The following is a 15945-nucleotide window of genomic DNA, read 5'->3' as shown; positions in this document are numbered from 1 at the left end:
ACAGTGCTGTAAATTAGTGACTATTTTTATCCCCTCTGCATAGGTGAGAAACTAAAGCACAAAGGAGTTATGTAATTCACTCAAGAGACACAGTTAATGGGTGACAGAGCTTGGATTTGAATCAGGGTGAGACTCAAGACTTTATGTTCCTTTCACAGAGAAATGTAGGAGCAAGGGCTAGATAATAATTTTCTTATCCGCATCCCCTTTAGGAACACTTAATGAAAGATAATTATAGCAAAGCATGCAAATCTTAGGTGTGCATCCTAATGAATTCTTGCATCCATATAAACTACCACCAATGTCAGGATACAGAACATTTTCTGGTCCCCAGAAGGCTTCCTGGTGCCCCTTTCAGTCATTTTTCCCCACAGGTAACTACTATCTTGACTTCTATCACCGTGGGTGAGTTTTGCCTGTTTTTGACCTGAAATAAATGGGCTGACATAGTATGCCTCTTTTATGTCTAACTTTTTTCACTTTACACTATGTCTCTAAGATGCATTCAAACTATGTGTATCAGTAGTTCGTCCTTTCCATTTCTGTAGAATATTTCATTATACACATATACTATATTTTTATCCACCCCACTGTTGATGGATATTTGGGTTGTTCCCAATCTGGGACTATTGGGAATATAGCTGCCAGAGACATTTTTGTACATTTCGTTTTGTAGACATGAGCTCTCATTTCTTTGGGGTATTTACCTAGGAATAGATTGGCAAATGTCCATTTTCATCAATTAATATTCATCTTTGATTACTTCCCTGAGCTTAATAGAAAAAATACCATGATTGAATAACAATGTCTGCCATGTAAGAAGCACATAGACTTTTTATTTATCATCCTCATACTAGAGAGAAAAACAGAGGAAAGAAAGCAGGGGAGCAAAAGGAAGTGAAACAGAGGAAGCACTTCTAAAGTGTGAGCCAACTACTCTCATCACATTTTGCTGCGCATTTGAGCTGTGGATCTCCAGGTGTGGTCCGCCAGTGATAATGCTCAATTCAGCATTTGTTTTATATATATCCCCTCATATTGTCTTATCACATGCTAAGAACCTAAGGCCGTGCAGGGAAAAAGGAAGACGAGAACGAGGATTCGAGAGACCTCCCTGGACCTCTGGGAATAGCTAAAAGTAGAGCCTATTGAGGTGTCAAGTTTTACTCCATTTCACCACAGACCCGGGATATCACTGGGCAGCTCGAGGATCCGTAGCCTCCGTAGTGTTCTTTGCCTTGTTACTCACAGGGAGGCATTCCCTCTGGTAATCAGCATTATGCCCTTATAAAGAAAGGGCTGGAGAGGTACTTGCTTTGGGTACAGCAAGGAAGCAAGTTGGACAGACTCCTCTGCAGCTAGGCTTGCAGTGAGAGGAAACCAAGAACTGGCTTAGGTGGTGACCACGGTGAGCTGAGAGGGGTCTCCCTGAGGTCTGCAGCCTTCGAATCCGTGGGAAACCTCCTGGGGTGGAGACAGAGGTTCAAGGGTTACACAGGAAAAAATTCTGCTATTCCCTAGCAGGGCCCCTGAAATCTTCCTACCAGAAAATGTTCCAACCACAGCAGCACATGATAGAAGTTATCATATGATAAAAGTTGGCATATGATAAAAATTATCAAAGACAGCAGCAAGCAGCCTTTATCCGGAATGAGGACGTTCTAGTCTGACTTTGTTGACATGGAAGTCACTCTTCCAGTAGAACAAAGGAACCAGCATTGCTTCTATCAGGTGGGGTGGTTGAGAAATGAAAGCTTTTACTACCTTCCATTTGGCAAGTGTTTGAGAAGAGGGTAGCGGTACCTTAACGGGGGAGTGAGGACATTTCACCTTGTGTACACGGCAGACTGGGATACTAGCTGCCCTGTTGAATTGTGCCAAATATTTTTGTCTTCTAAAATGGTTTGCAGAATAAAAAACTGACATTGCTTGCTGCTTGAGGGACAGATAAAGCTGGATTTTCTGAAAATTTTCAGTTTGAGAATTTTAGGAGTTTGCCTCTCATTGTTATAAAACTGTCAGCATATTCACTCATTTTTCATAGCTGGCCCATTTTAGGGCTAGAAGTTCATTCCATCTAATCTTATTTTGTAGATGAGAAACTGTATCCAGAACTATTCAAGAACTTGCCTAATAGACACAGGTACTTAATGCCTTAGGAGATCTATCTAGAACCCAGGTAACCACCATCTTTTGTTCTCTTCACCACACCAGCATTGTCCAATGACTGTTCCAGAGAGTGCTAAGCCTGCAAGGATCTGGGCAAATAAACCTTCCCAGAAGTCTGGGGAGTGCTGTGTGCTTTCTCCTCTTCCTGAGCTCACGAGCCTGAGAGGTAATGAGTGCTTCAGGGAAGTCTGACAGTAGAGAAACCCGCTTAACCTTGTTTGAACTGGTATCCCCCAGACTCAGTGAAAACAGAATTCTGTTTTCAATAAAATCTCTACCCCACAGAAATGCTTTGAGAAGTGCTGTGCCTTGCCATGCTGTCACCCATAATCAAATATTTCTCTGTGACTCATATTTAAAACATTTCTAAAAACCCTCATGAGTTGTCCCTCACATCAAAGAAAAAGATGTGCGTGGTGAGGAAGAGAGCTGATGTTTCCTTAATATTATTATTTCAATATCTCTTTCTAATTTAAGAGTACTAAAAGTTTATTAAATAGTATCTTGAAAATGGAGAAGGAATTAAGACATTTAAGATTCTACCAACTAGACATCATTGTTATTTTTCTTTCTTTCTAGGCTTTTTAAAATGCATAGTGACTTGTATAGAATTGTAATCTTACTATGCACACAACTTTGTTCTAAGCCAGTTTTTTGATCAGGCACATTATTTTATCATGACTGATCTTCACGAGTTATGTTGAGTGAACAGAAGCAGTGGTCTGGGGTGGGGGTGGAAAAAGCGTCAAAATGGCTTTGCTTGGTTCACGAACACACCAGTGTAAGGGCCTTGGTGAAGACTTAAAGATTTGTGGCAACAGACCCTGAGCTCACAGAGACTGGAAGCCATGTGGAGGTTGGGTAGGCCCCTCCTTAGGATGGAAATAATTCTACCTGCACAAATGTCATAGGCCCAGGCTTCGGAAACAGTCTCCCTAGATGTAGAAAGAAAGAGAAAACTGGTGCATCAGTTGACCTACTTCTATTCCTGGCTCTGCAGAAGTGGGATGTTTAACCCTCTCCTCTGAGTCTGCTCACTCAGAAAACACCTACCCTGGGCCATGTGGCTTTTCTTCCAGAACTCTTGCCCAGAAAGCCCTTCACCTGAAGTCCCAGTTATCTGTGACCTTCTCAGATTAGATTCTACTCCCCTAATCCATGTCTCAGAGTGCCTGTAATTTTCCTCTAAAGACAGAATTTACCACAATATGTAATTACATACTTATGTGGCTATTTGATTAATGTCTGTCTTCCCTATCAGACTGTAAGCTACATTAGGGCAGGTCTGTTTTGCTTACCATGGTACATGCAGCATCCACCATGGTACATTCTACTCTATGTTAGGCACAAAGAAGGAATTCAACAGACAATTGTTGACTCGAATGAAAGAATGAGAGCGGTTAGAAGTATACAACTTTTAAACTTCTCCCGGTCCAAAAAGAGGTCAATATTCACTGCCTAATATAAAGTAGTGCCATTAGGGTTGAGTTCCACCACCACCGCCACCACCACTCAAAAAAACCCATACGCCAGGTAACATGGATAACAGTATGATAATTGGTCCCTTCAGACATACTGGTTCTTCAGAATCTTTCTTAAAAGTTCCTGTAGCTTTAATTGTTACTTCAGCAACCACATCAGTCTGTGTCAGTGAGTCGTTCTGAATAAACAAAGCGTGTGCTTTTGAATGTGACTGTAGTCGTCTATAAACAAATCAGGTCTCCATTAGCTACAGCCATGCTGGCAGGGCCTATAAACAATTAGAGACCATTTTCTTCCGTTCTTTTTTCTTTAATTGGAATTACTTGACCTTCAATACAAGCCAGTTTTGTTGTTTGTTTTTATCTTTTTAATTGTAGTGAAATACACAGAACATAAAATTTACCATTTTTAACCATTTTAAGCATATTAAGTACATTCACATCGGGAAACCATCACCACCGTCCATCTCCAGGTGTTGTTCTTTAAATGAGACCTTAAAATCCTATGGAGCAAAAATCATATAGATATCTTCCAGGAGTATTTGAGGTTGAAAATTGGAGCAAATCCTTCCAAATTTTCCTTAAAAAGATAAAATCACAAATGCTTACCTAAGAACAGTACTTTAGTTCCTTGTGAAAAAAACAGTTGCATGGGGCCAGGCCACCCTTTAGCAGCAGCTGGAAATCCTGGGAGCACCAGCTCAGTGACCATAACACACTCACAGTTAAGGGCCTTACCTAGAACTTCTCCCGCTCAAGGCAGTATTGACAGCTGCTCACTGAGGCCTGCTGATGTACTGTACTAACTCTGATAAGTGAGTCACTGCTACTATTCCATTTAATCCTCACAACCATCCTCGAAGTAGGTACAATCTCTGTTTTACACATAAGGAAACTGAGTTATATAGACAGGAATTTACTTGCCCGAAGTCTCATAGATAGCAAGTAGCAGATCTGGGATTGAAATCAAAGCCATCTGATCCCTGAGCTGGCATTCCATAGAAGCAGGCAGCTTTTAATGAAGGCATGTGATTTGGTATTGGGTCAGTCTGGTGCCTCTGAGAGAGAACCCTGTGGGGCTCTCTGTGTGCCGGAATATGGAATGCTCGTGCTAACAGGAATATCTGACAACTCTCTAACTGTTCAGTGATGAATAGGCAATTAAGGAAGTGGTGAACCGAGCAAACCTCAAAACTACCTCCCCAACCAGATTCGCCAGGACAAAGGCACTTTCTCAGGGGATACTTTAGTACAGCTAATGCTTCTTCATTAAAGCCTATGTTTTTTTCTAAGTGGTCATTGCGTATCTCCAGGGCAGTGGTTTCCAGACTTTCATGGCATGAGAATGCCCCAGGATGCCTGTTAAAAGTGTCAGTTCCCAGGTCCTGCAACCCGGAGGTTGGAACTGAGTAGGTAGGCTCTGGGGATCAGAATGGGGAACCAGGATCTTTAGGGGACCTGAGGCAGGGGTCTGCCTCCCACACCGAAGAACCCTGCTATCAGGTTGGTCCATCACATGTTCTTCACATTCAAGGAGAGAGAAGTTTTACTTGTTTAAGGGCTCACTCTATTCATTGAGTCAGCAAACTTCTATGAGGCAACCACCCAAGTCAGATGCTGTGCTGGTTGTAATTTAACATTCATTTTATGATTATTTGATTCATGATTATCTCTTCCACTAGACTAAAAGCACCATGAAGAGAAGGACTTTGCCAGTCTCACTTGCTGCTATATCCCCAGGGCCTAAAATACAGTCGAGCCTCAGTGATTATTTGTTAAATGAATGAATTGAGCAAATGAATAATAAAATATATGCAAAGACAAATGAAACCCAGTCCCTGTTCTTGATATGCTTACAACGTAGGTAGTTGGGGAGTAAACACATCAGTACAATAAAATATTCTTGTGTTTTGCCAGATGTGGCCCATGCATAAGGCCACTGCCTCCCCAGCAAGACTGAACCCAAACTGGGTCAGACAACAAGATGACAAGACTAGATCATCAGGACTGGATGGCTGACCTGAGCAGGGCTAGACAAGGGCAGGTCAGATGGGAATAAGCAGGGATAAAGACAAGTGGCAATCTGTCATCGGGCAGACAGGAATTAGCACATGAATTGTGATTATCACATGAATTATCAATCACAATGTGTCCGTAGTGGGCCTGGCCTCCTGCTTGACACTCCACATTTGCATCTACTTTATCCCACTTAATTCGTACAGTAATCTAAGAGATATCAATTACTAGCTCCATCTTATAATTGGAGAAACTGAGCCTCAAAGAGGTTAAGTCCTGTAACTAACTATGAGAGCAGAGCTGGGGTTCAGTTCCAGGCAGTGTGAGTCCATGGCCCGTGCTGTCTGGGCAGGCAGAATAACTTTACCTGCCAGCGGACAGGAATGAAGAATCAGAGGAAGTGGGGTGGAGAGACAACTGAAAGACTTCTAGCTGAAAGACTTCCCATGTCTGAAGTTTCACCAGGATAAGCTATAGCCACCACCCTTTTTAAACAGAAGCATGCAGAGGTTGTTTTCAACATCACTGTCCCCAGGTGCTCCATCTCAATCTTAAAAGGTCCTCTAAGGAATCTGATGGCTAAGATCTCGTCAGCCTAAGAGTCTCTCACATCCCCCCCCCCCAGACAATGCCTTAATTCTAGCCCCATCCTCCCTGTCTAGACCCGGGCAGGCGCATCCTAACTGGTCTCTCCTCCTGTAATCTGCTCTCCAGCCAAGAGGAATCTCGGGAACACAAATCTGGGCAACACCTCCCTATCTGAAACCTTCAAAGTAGTGGTTTGCAATCATGACTACTCATTAGAATTGTCTGGGAAACTTTTAAAACATACCTGGCTTCGCCCCCAAAGATTCTGATTTAATTGACCTGGGGTCAGGCCCAGACATGGTCATTTTTTAAAAACTCCCCAAGTGCTTCCAATATGGAGCCAATCTTGAGCACTACTGCAGTTTGATGGATGATATGCCCACTCCTGAGCCAGGCATACTAAACTCAGACTTGAGTCGCCTCTCCCACCATTCTTTCCTGGCCCCATATTCAATATTCCAGCCATCCTGGACTGCTGGTGATTCCCCAGCGATTGCTTGCTATTCTAAGCTGCCACCCTTCAACACATGATATGGCCTTTGTCTAGAAAATGTCCTACCTTCTGGCAAACTCCTCAGTGTTCCTTATTCCTTGGCCCCAAGATCACCTCCTCCATGATATCTTCACATGACCATGTACAATTGGTGACTCCTTCCTCTGGTCTTCCAAAGCACTGTGTTTCTATCTCTGTATTAACATGTCTCTACTGGACTGAAACTATTTGTACAAATGACCCTCTCCCCCACAAAAAGCAATAGAAACAGTGATGCTTCAGATACCTCTTGTGGCCACCTCACATCTTCTCGGCCCATTTTTTACTTCAGCCCCAGCTATATCTTCTCATCTCTCTATTTCCGCCCGGGTCTTCTCTCCTGCTGCCTGTTACTCTCCTAAGTAACCTGTGGTACCCACATAGCTCCTCTGATACATGCGCAAACCCAGAAGTGCCAGGGAGCTAACACCCTATGGGGTAACCCTTAACCAACAGGGGATGAGAACCAGGGGATAAATCCCCAGGGCACACAATTCTGAAATGCTTTCTCCACAGCTCTTCAGAGGTTCCTGGTGGGAACAAGCCTCAGGTGACCAACGTGGCTCCTAACACCCTCTTTGGGTGGCTTTCCCTCCTTCCCTGTTTCTTTGGGATCACTTCCCTATATAAACATCCTGTATTCAATTCCTATTATTAGAATGTGTTGTTTGGAAAAACTAAGGCAAATAGAAATAACATCAATCTTTGGGTCAGAAAACTGCATTTTAATCTTAGTCCCACCTCCACCTTGGGCAAGAGAGCTTCAAAGACCCTCGTTTTGTTATGTAGAGAATGACGATAATCTTTCATTCTTCACGGCACTGCTGGGAAAAAGTTGAACTGTGTGTGGAAATGATTCATAAACTGCAAAGCACTCTGTAAAGCAATTTGTTACCATGCTTTAGGAGGAATTCCTTTACTATTCAACCTCTATGATGATGGAATTCCTCAGGCTTGGTCCTTGCCCTTTTCTTTTCTCACTTTTTATCCCCTTCCTATGATGTCATCCACTTCTAAGGCTTCAATGCATCAATGACGTCAGAGACATACCTTTAGTCTAGACTTGTGCTGTTCAATCAGGTAGCCACTGGCCACATGAGGCTTTTGAGCACTTGAAATGTAACTCATCTGAATTGAGATGTGCTTTAAGTGAAAAATCCTACTGGGATTTAAGTTAGTATAAAAAATGTAAAATATCTGCAGAAGTGGAAATGTTCTATGTCTGTGTTGTCCAGGTTAGTAGCTACCAGCCACGAGGCTATTGAGCACTTGAAATGTAGATAGTACAAATGAAGAACAAAATTCTTTATTTGATTTAATTTTAATTAAGTTGAGAGAGCTGCATGTGGCTAATGACTATCAAATTGGACAGTATACATAACTTAAAGCCATCACCAAAGTCAAGTTCTTAAAATACTTTTGCCCTCAGTATATGCCAGGAATCTTATTAAAATTAGTGTATACCCTCAACGAATGGCTAGTTTGCATATATAAAATGATCTTTGTGTAAAACAAACCAATGAGATAGCTATAAAGATTCACTTCAGATGCCAGTGCCCGCTCTTCAAATACTCATACCTTTTATTCAAAGAATGCCAAAGACCTTGTTCCACATGGCCAGGACAACACAACAACATGAATCACAACAGACTTTAAACTGACCACTGCTCATGAGTGAAGGTCATTCATGACAAATGCTCATTGGGAACACAGAGCTCAAGTCTATCATGGATTTTGCCTCCTGGGCAGCCTCCCTCTACAATGATGCAATAAGAACATGTAGAAAGTTCAAATCAAGAAGCCAATCGTGTACATTTGCAACTGGTAAACAAATAGCAGAACTGAGATGTCACGAGGCTTCAACTCTGAGTGAAGTTTTGCCAAGAGAGCCAACATCACTCAACATTAAAAGGCAAGAAACCATTGACAATGAGATAATATCAGTCTTTTGTGCTGACAAAGGGGCTGCTGTGCACAGTCCCAGTGAACTGAACTTGTGTGGCAAACAGATGTCAATGTAACATCCAGGCTTCTGCTATACAGCAAGTGATTTGGGTGGGTGGCAAAAGTTTTGGCAGCCTGGCATATGTATCCATATTTCCAGGCTCACAGTTTAATATCTTCAAATACAAGAAAATCTACTTCTGCACATGTATTCCATGGTCAAGTTAACTACTGGATATGACATTACCCACATGTGTATATATATATCTCATTAGCATATTGGTATATTCTGGGCCCTTGCAAATTTATTTATTGTAATTTCAATGAAACTTTAAAATGGTGTGTTTACAATTTAAATTTACCACATGCTTTCTAATTAACGGATTAAATAAAATAATGACCGCATTACAAGGTACTTGTGAGATATTCATGTCTTTGAAATTTTCCTTTGATGAATTTGAAAGGAAGCAGAAACAAATCACAGCAGAGTTAATGACCTGAATTATTTTTAGTGATATTAACTAGCTCTTCAAATGTGGAGCACAAGAAATCTGTCCATCCATGAATTCATTTCAAATTACTATATCTGATACATGTATGTGTTCTCTGGGTTTTTAAAGTTGATTTTGCTGTGTTCTTTAATATTTTGAAGATGAGGAACAAGTCTTCTCCACAATCTTTGATTTCCAATGTGCTTTATACAGAGTTGTCCGATAAATTTTGTTATTTTGGTGATAATAATAATGGAGTAAGAAGAACAAAGAGTACAGTGTTGTGACACATCCACAACGAAACAATGAGTAAGAAGTAGAGATAGCACCAGATAGTAGACTATCAGCACAGTATAACACTGATCTGGATGTGGTGAATAAAGTCTTTCTTTCTGTTATTTATTTAATTTGCTGAACAATCAGAAAGACAATTATCTTCCCACCATTAATTTATTCAAGGCATTCCCTCTCCCAGGATGAGCATCCGTTTCCATTTTACTCCCCTAATCCAATGGATATTGACTTTCTCCTGGGCTGTCAGAACCTCAACTCCGCCTCTATACTCTGATTTACATAACCTTCCTTTCCACACTGCCAAGATTTCCTCATGTGCACACACACGCGCGCGCGCGCGCGCACACACACACACACACACACACACACACACACACACACACACACTTACCTTCACATTTTCTGGCAATGGTTTGTTCTGGGTCAGCCCCACAGCTATCAGAGCAATCACAGCTATGACAGAGGAAAAGCCAAGGATGATCAGTATATTTCTGGAACAAAATCTCTTCAGTTTAGAATCTAAAATCAAAAGCAGAAGAGAAAATATCAACAACAAGAAATCATTGAACAATGATTTTTCTCCCCTTTTGTATGGTCTATTTCTAGCTACCTGGAGACATCAGAGATAGGTAAAAAGTTAATCTTTACCTGTGAGGCACTTGCAAAGTAGTCGGGGCATAATTCAAGAACAAATGGATGTGTCTATACTGTGATGAGGGCCAAGACTGAGTTAGTGGCTGTCGTAAGGAAAGTGGGCAGAATTAGATCACTGATCAGATATGGAATGAGGAAGAATCCCAAATTGGCTGGTTGCTTAATAGGTCATGTAGGTCTGTCAAGGGGCAAGTAACAAAAAGCAAGGATAGCCCTCCTCATTCTTAAAATCTACCTCAAAATGTTTAAGATGTGAAAAAATACTTAAAATATATCATCAAACATCAAAATTCCACAACTCCGTGACATTTCCTGGTTTGACAGACCCCTTGCATTTCAACCACACTTATATGTTAATTGGTAATAGCTAGAGGCTGTGGGGTTTTAAATAGTTCATCATTCACATTATCTTATCTATTCTGTTCTTAGTCTCACCTTTTGTGGGACAATAAAAAGCTCCAGGAGAATTATTTAAAGACAAATGTTACTTTGATCAGAATAAACAGATCACATAGCACAGGTGAACAGGAAATGGAATGGTTGCCCCATTCCCTCCATTCTGATAACTCTCTTCTTCTCTCAACTTACCAAACTGTCCCCAAACTTTCTTAGGCTTTGGGAAAAAGGATAGGATAAAGTACAAGGTGTGATCAAATTATACGGTGAATGCTGCTGCCGAGTGCCATCCAGATGATGCTAATTGTGTTTCTTGACTTTGATGGAATTGTGCAAGCCTAGTTTGTACCCAGGAACACTATGGTGAACTCTGAATATTATAATGGCTTGTTAGAGCATGTAAGAAACGATGCACGTAGAAAATGGCCTGAGAAATGGGCAAATGGTTTCATCATCATGACAATGCTTTGTGTCACACATCGCTTCTGGTATAAGGCAATTTCTGTCAAATAAAAACATTATGGTGGGGCCGGCCGAGTGGCTCAGTTGGTTAAGAGCTCGCTCAAGAGCGCAAGCTCTGTGCAACAGCGGTTCGATTCCTGGCCCAAGCTGAGCTGCCGCTGAGCTGCCAACAGGTGGCAGGATGGCTCAGCTAAATTAAAAAAATAAAAAATAAAAAAAAACAAAACATTACAATGTGTCCTCATCCACATTATTTACCGGATCTGTCACCGTGCGACTTCTGGCTCTTCCCTAAAGTCAAAATAACCATGAAAGGAAAATGTTTTGAATTGATTCAGGACATCGAGGCAGCCATGACAGTGCAACTAAAGACACTCACAGAAGAGGACTTCCAGAACTGCTTCAGAAAATGGCAAGAGCGATGGGATAACTGTCTTCAAAGTGAGGGGGAGTAGTTTAAGGAGGATTAATGGCAATGTGTCTTTTACTGTAGTTAATTTTTTTTTAATTTAAGCATTCACAGTATTTTTTTTTTTTTGGATCACACCTCATAATAAAGATGCGTGTGGAAATGAGATGGGTTCTCCAAGAGAGATTGCCCTTCTCTGCAGCCAGGGCATGGGATTAAAACAGCCGCAAGAGGAGCCCGAGCCTCCTCCTCCCCCTCGTCCCCTCTTGGTCAGCAGCAGCAGCTGGACACTGAAATGAGAGCGCTTCCTCAAGCTCTTTAGCAGAAGCTTGGACTTAATCCAAAGGACTGTCACTGTATGGGTCTCCAGTCTCCACCAACCTCTAGAATCTTGAGCCAGTCTTTACCTATCAGATCAAACAATATACAACTTAGAGGAACACTTTTTAGCAGCACCATTATCTACTGCTTCCAAACAAAGGAACAATAGATGAAGCGTATAGCACTTCCTGCCGTCTCCATTCCCAAAAGAACCTCAGTTTTGTTCAGATGCCTGCCACTCCTCCAACAACCCACGTGCCTCATGGGAAAGGGACACAACCCCCAGCTCAGGGGCAGACCTGATTGTTCTATATAACCTCACTGTTGAATGGTTCAACAAAGGGCATATACCCCCCAAATGGCTCATGAGACCCTGGAGGAAGTCTGCTGGGGCAAGTCTAGGAAAAGAAAAGAAGCATTCTCTCTTCTCCCTCAGATATTGTCCTGCCTGGATGGCATGACATGGAATGATGGCAGAGCAGAGATTAACAGAATTGGAGTCCTTGATGGCATTTTGGAGCTTCTAAAACAACCAACCCTGATCCAATCCTCCCATGAAACTTCAACCCAGTTAGAATCAGGGTTTTAATACCTTGAAGCCAAAACATACTGTTACAACTGGTATGGCAGAAATGTTCTGTTTGATGCCAGGACTCTGGAATCTGGAAAAGAGCCCCCTAAATACTGCCCCTTAAGTACTACCTACCTCAGTTCCCAAAGTTGTAATATTGACAAGCACAGCTCATAACAAGCACGTGCTTTGGTTGAACAATTATAAATCTAATACCCGAGGGCAGCACACTGCAGCAGTGTTTCTACTGTAATGGAATTTTGAAATGCTTTACTCCCTCAAACTGTCTACGTGTTTAGTTCCTTTGTTTTCATAAGTATGACAGCTTTACTGTCACATTTTCCTCCCATGTCCAAGCAGGCACTACTCTTAGCATCCAATGAAAAAGACCAACAAGGTCCCTGCTCTCTGGCATTCACAATCCAGTGGGGGAGATAGATAAATCAGAAATAAGTAGTACATAAATAAATGACTTCAGGTCATGATAAGTGCTAAGAAGAAATTAAAACCAAGGACTACTATACAGTGACTTGTAGCAGAGTTGGGGTGGAGGGATTCAACTGAGGGTCAGGAAAGCCTCTTTGAGAAGGTGACATTGGATGATAAGAAAACACCAGCTATGAGAAGGAAGAAAAACATTCCAGGAAAAGGAACAGCAACTGCAAATGTCCTGAGGTGGGAAATAGCTGGCTGCAACTGTTTCTTTCTTTTCCTAATAAGAACATTTACAAATTCATTATTATCCCTGAACAATTCAAAGTACATTTTTCCACATTTGCCTGGCTTTTGCAACGATATCCAAATTATTACAATATATTCAAGCCTTTCATTATATTCTTCTTATTAAAGAAATGTTAAGAAAAAGAACTTAGATCAGAGAGAAAGTTTAGGAATTTGTCATACACGATTTTCAGAAGTTTTATTAAAAACAATAATAGCTAAGTTCGTTTTTCTTGTAACCAGCTACATTACCCAGAGGAATAATTAAAATATGATGTTTTATTTAATTTTATTTTCCTTTTATTATTAGTTTCAGGTGTATAAAGCAATGTAATAGACATTTTACCCCTCACAAAGTGATAACCCTCCTCCCCCAATCTACTGCCCCTCTGACATTGTATATATCTACTATGTTTTCCATAAACTATGGCAGGTAGTTTTCAAAAAGCCCTTATCACATGCAGGAAGCCAGACTCTTCTTAGGAAGTGATTCTAGCTATGGGGCTCCAGGTGGAGTTATCCAGGACGTGCTCATAAAAAGGGGACCACTTAGGTTACTGCCCCCTCTTCTTGGGCTCCCAGGGCTCTTTTAGCCTGGACTGCTACAGTCAAGTTCTATTATAGAAAATTCACAATGACTACCTTCCCTCTTCAAAGCCCTTCATTTTCCTTGTGGATTCGCAGAAATGTGGTTCCTATCACACACCGTGAAACAATTTCAAGAAACATTTTTACCAAAAATATCTAATGGCAAAGTGTTGTGTTTTCCTTTGAATTGTCTCACTATACTGGAGAATTCAAGACTACCACTTCTCTCCCATTTTTTTTCCTTTCATGTGACAAGTGAGAAGGATTTTCTGTTTAAGGTGAGAGAGCCAGTTAGAAACTTCAGCTCTTCATTTAACAGAGACACAAAACTGAAGGAAACCCAAACTTTGAGAAAACACAGACTGATTGCAAGCCAATGAGCTATGTCAGAGGCAAAAAAAAACACATTTTTTTTATTCTTACAGAAACGGCCATCATGACATCCCATTAAAGTGAAGTTAGCACCCTATTAAAGGGAAGATCAAAATATTTAGTTCTATCCTTAGTCAAAATTCTGCTGTACAGAGAAATCCCAGCATCTCAACTTCATGACACCAAAGATGTACTATCTTAGAATTTTACTCCATTAATAAAAAGATTTGGGGTGTTGGCAGATGTGGCGGTTTTCAGGCAAAAACAAAAGTTTTGCTCTGCAGGTCCAGTGTGACTCACTAGATTCAAATCATTTCCAATTTCTGATGGGTTACATCCGGACTATGCTTGGCTTGTCATATAGAGAACAAAACAGCAAACATGGATAAGCACTGGCGAATAAACAGCGTGATAAACAGTGTGGTTCTTCCTGTGTTTACACAGCCCAGGGGTAGAACAATCAACTGAAGCTCGGGGGACTGGTGCTAATCTGGCCTTGCCATTCTCCCAATTCCCAGAGTCCAAGTTTCCTCACCATCTCTGCCATCTCCCTTCCATCAGGGAGCTCTTGGTGATGCATATTTAAATTGTTCTCACACTCAGGGCCTTTAAGGTCCTTTCTCAGTTGCTTCATTCCAGGTGCCTTAGACCCCACCCTCTTCTATGGTGATATCCACACCCCCTGTCCCAGCCACTCCCTCCCCCATTTACAACAGTCCTTTCTCGTATCTCCCACACTTTCTAATTCCCTTCCCTATCAGAATCCATCCTTCATGTGGCTACAGAAATCCATAATTGACATTCCCAGAGCTCTTTCTGATCAGGAATCTAAGGTAGCTTCCTACTGCCAGATGAAAGCCACACAGGTCTACTTGGACTTCTTAGCCCTTCAGAAATTTAAGCCTTTCCCACCTGAGATGGTGAAATTGAGTAGGAGTCAAGGGAATAAGGAGAAAACATGCATACCTCCGGAGCAAGAGCACTTAAGGCCACCAGAATTGCATGTGCAAAGGCCCTGAGGTGGGACAGTGACTGGCTAGGAGGCCAGTGTGGCTGAAAGAGTGATGAGGAGAAGAAGAGTAAGAGATGGTCAGTGGTGTAACTGGTTGCCTTGATTGTAGGGCCTTGCAGTCTCTGATAAGAGCTTCCCCTTACTCTAAGTGATCTGACTTATTTCCAGTCATTTGTATAATCTACTCAGCAAAATAGGGGTAAACAAGGAACCATCAGGGACTTTGAAGTCCCTGGAGAGGTAGAGGGGGGCCTTTTAGACAGCACACCCCTGCCTCTTGTGATGAAGTACCGAAGCTGCCCCAATGGCGTCAGGTCATAGGACAACCACACAGCCTGGTCTGAAGAGAGCCTGCCCCTGCTGGGGTGGAGCTTGTGCCAAGACCAGGGCTGGGAAGAGGCATCAAGGAGGAGTAAACACCATCACATCGGAGCACTTCTGTATACCTTTTGGTCTTCTTGGTAGCTCAGGACTAGAGAACCTTGACCAAGAGAGTATCGTCATGAGAAGTTACCAAGCCAACAGTCACCAGGATCCACCAGCAGAAAGCCGAACTTCACAGACTTCTGAGGGGTGGCTCAAGCGAAAGCAGAGTCAAGCCTCCATTTCCTCACGTGCGAAATGGGAGTCATAATAGTACCTACTTCATAGAGTTGCTAGATAAGATGCAATGACACATAACAGCCTACACTTGGAATCCTTGCTGTATTCCAGATTCTGCTCTTAGCACTTTAAATATAGCAACTAATTTAACCCTCACCACAATCCCATGAGGTAAACGTACTCTTATCATTTACATCAGATTCCTAGGGCTGCCACAAAAAATTACCACAAACCTGGTGACTTAAAACAACAGAAATTTATTCTTTCATAATCCTGGCGGCCAGAAGTCTGGAATCAAGGTGTCAACAGGGCCAAAGGCTCT

At 41.9% G+C, this 15945-nt stretch overlaps 1 protein-coding gene across 1 annotated transcript in view; it reads right to left on the bottom strand.

Moving 5' to 3' along the window:
- Positions 1 to 15945, bottom strand: part of ENTPD1 (ectonucleoside triphosphate diphosphohydrolase 1) — a 100365-nt gene that overhangs the window by 29951 nt on the left and 54469 nt on the right. Inside the window, exon 2 of the mRNA XM_019639086.1 lies at positions 9907 to 10034. Within this exon, the coding sequence (XP_019494631.1) occupies positions 9907 to 10034 (128 nt within the window). The remainder of the gene's footprint in view (positions 1 to 9906; positions 10035 to 15945) is intronic.

This window comes from Hipposideros armiger, unplaced genomic scaffold, assembly GCF_001890085.2.
Source record: "Hipposideros armiger isolate ML-2016 unplaced genomic scaffold, ASM189008v1 scaffold_42, whole genome shotgun sequence".
NCBI lineage: Eukaryota > Metazoa > Chordata > Mammalia > Chiroptera > Hipposideridae > Hipposideros > Hipposideros armiger.
Note: the sequence above shows the minus strand (reverse complement) of the source record. Positions and strands in the feature narration are given on the sequence as shown.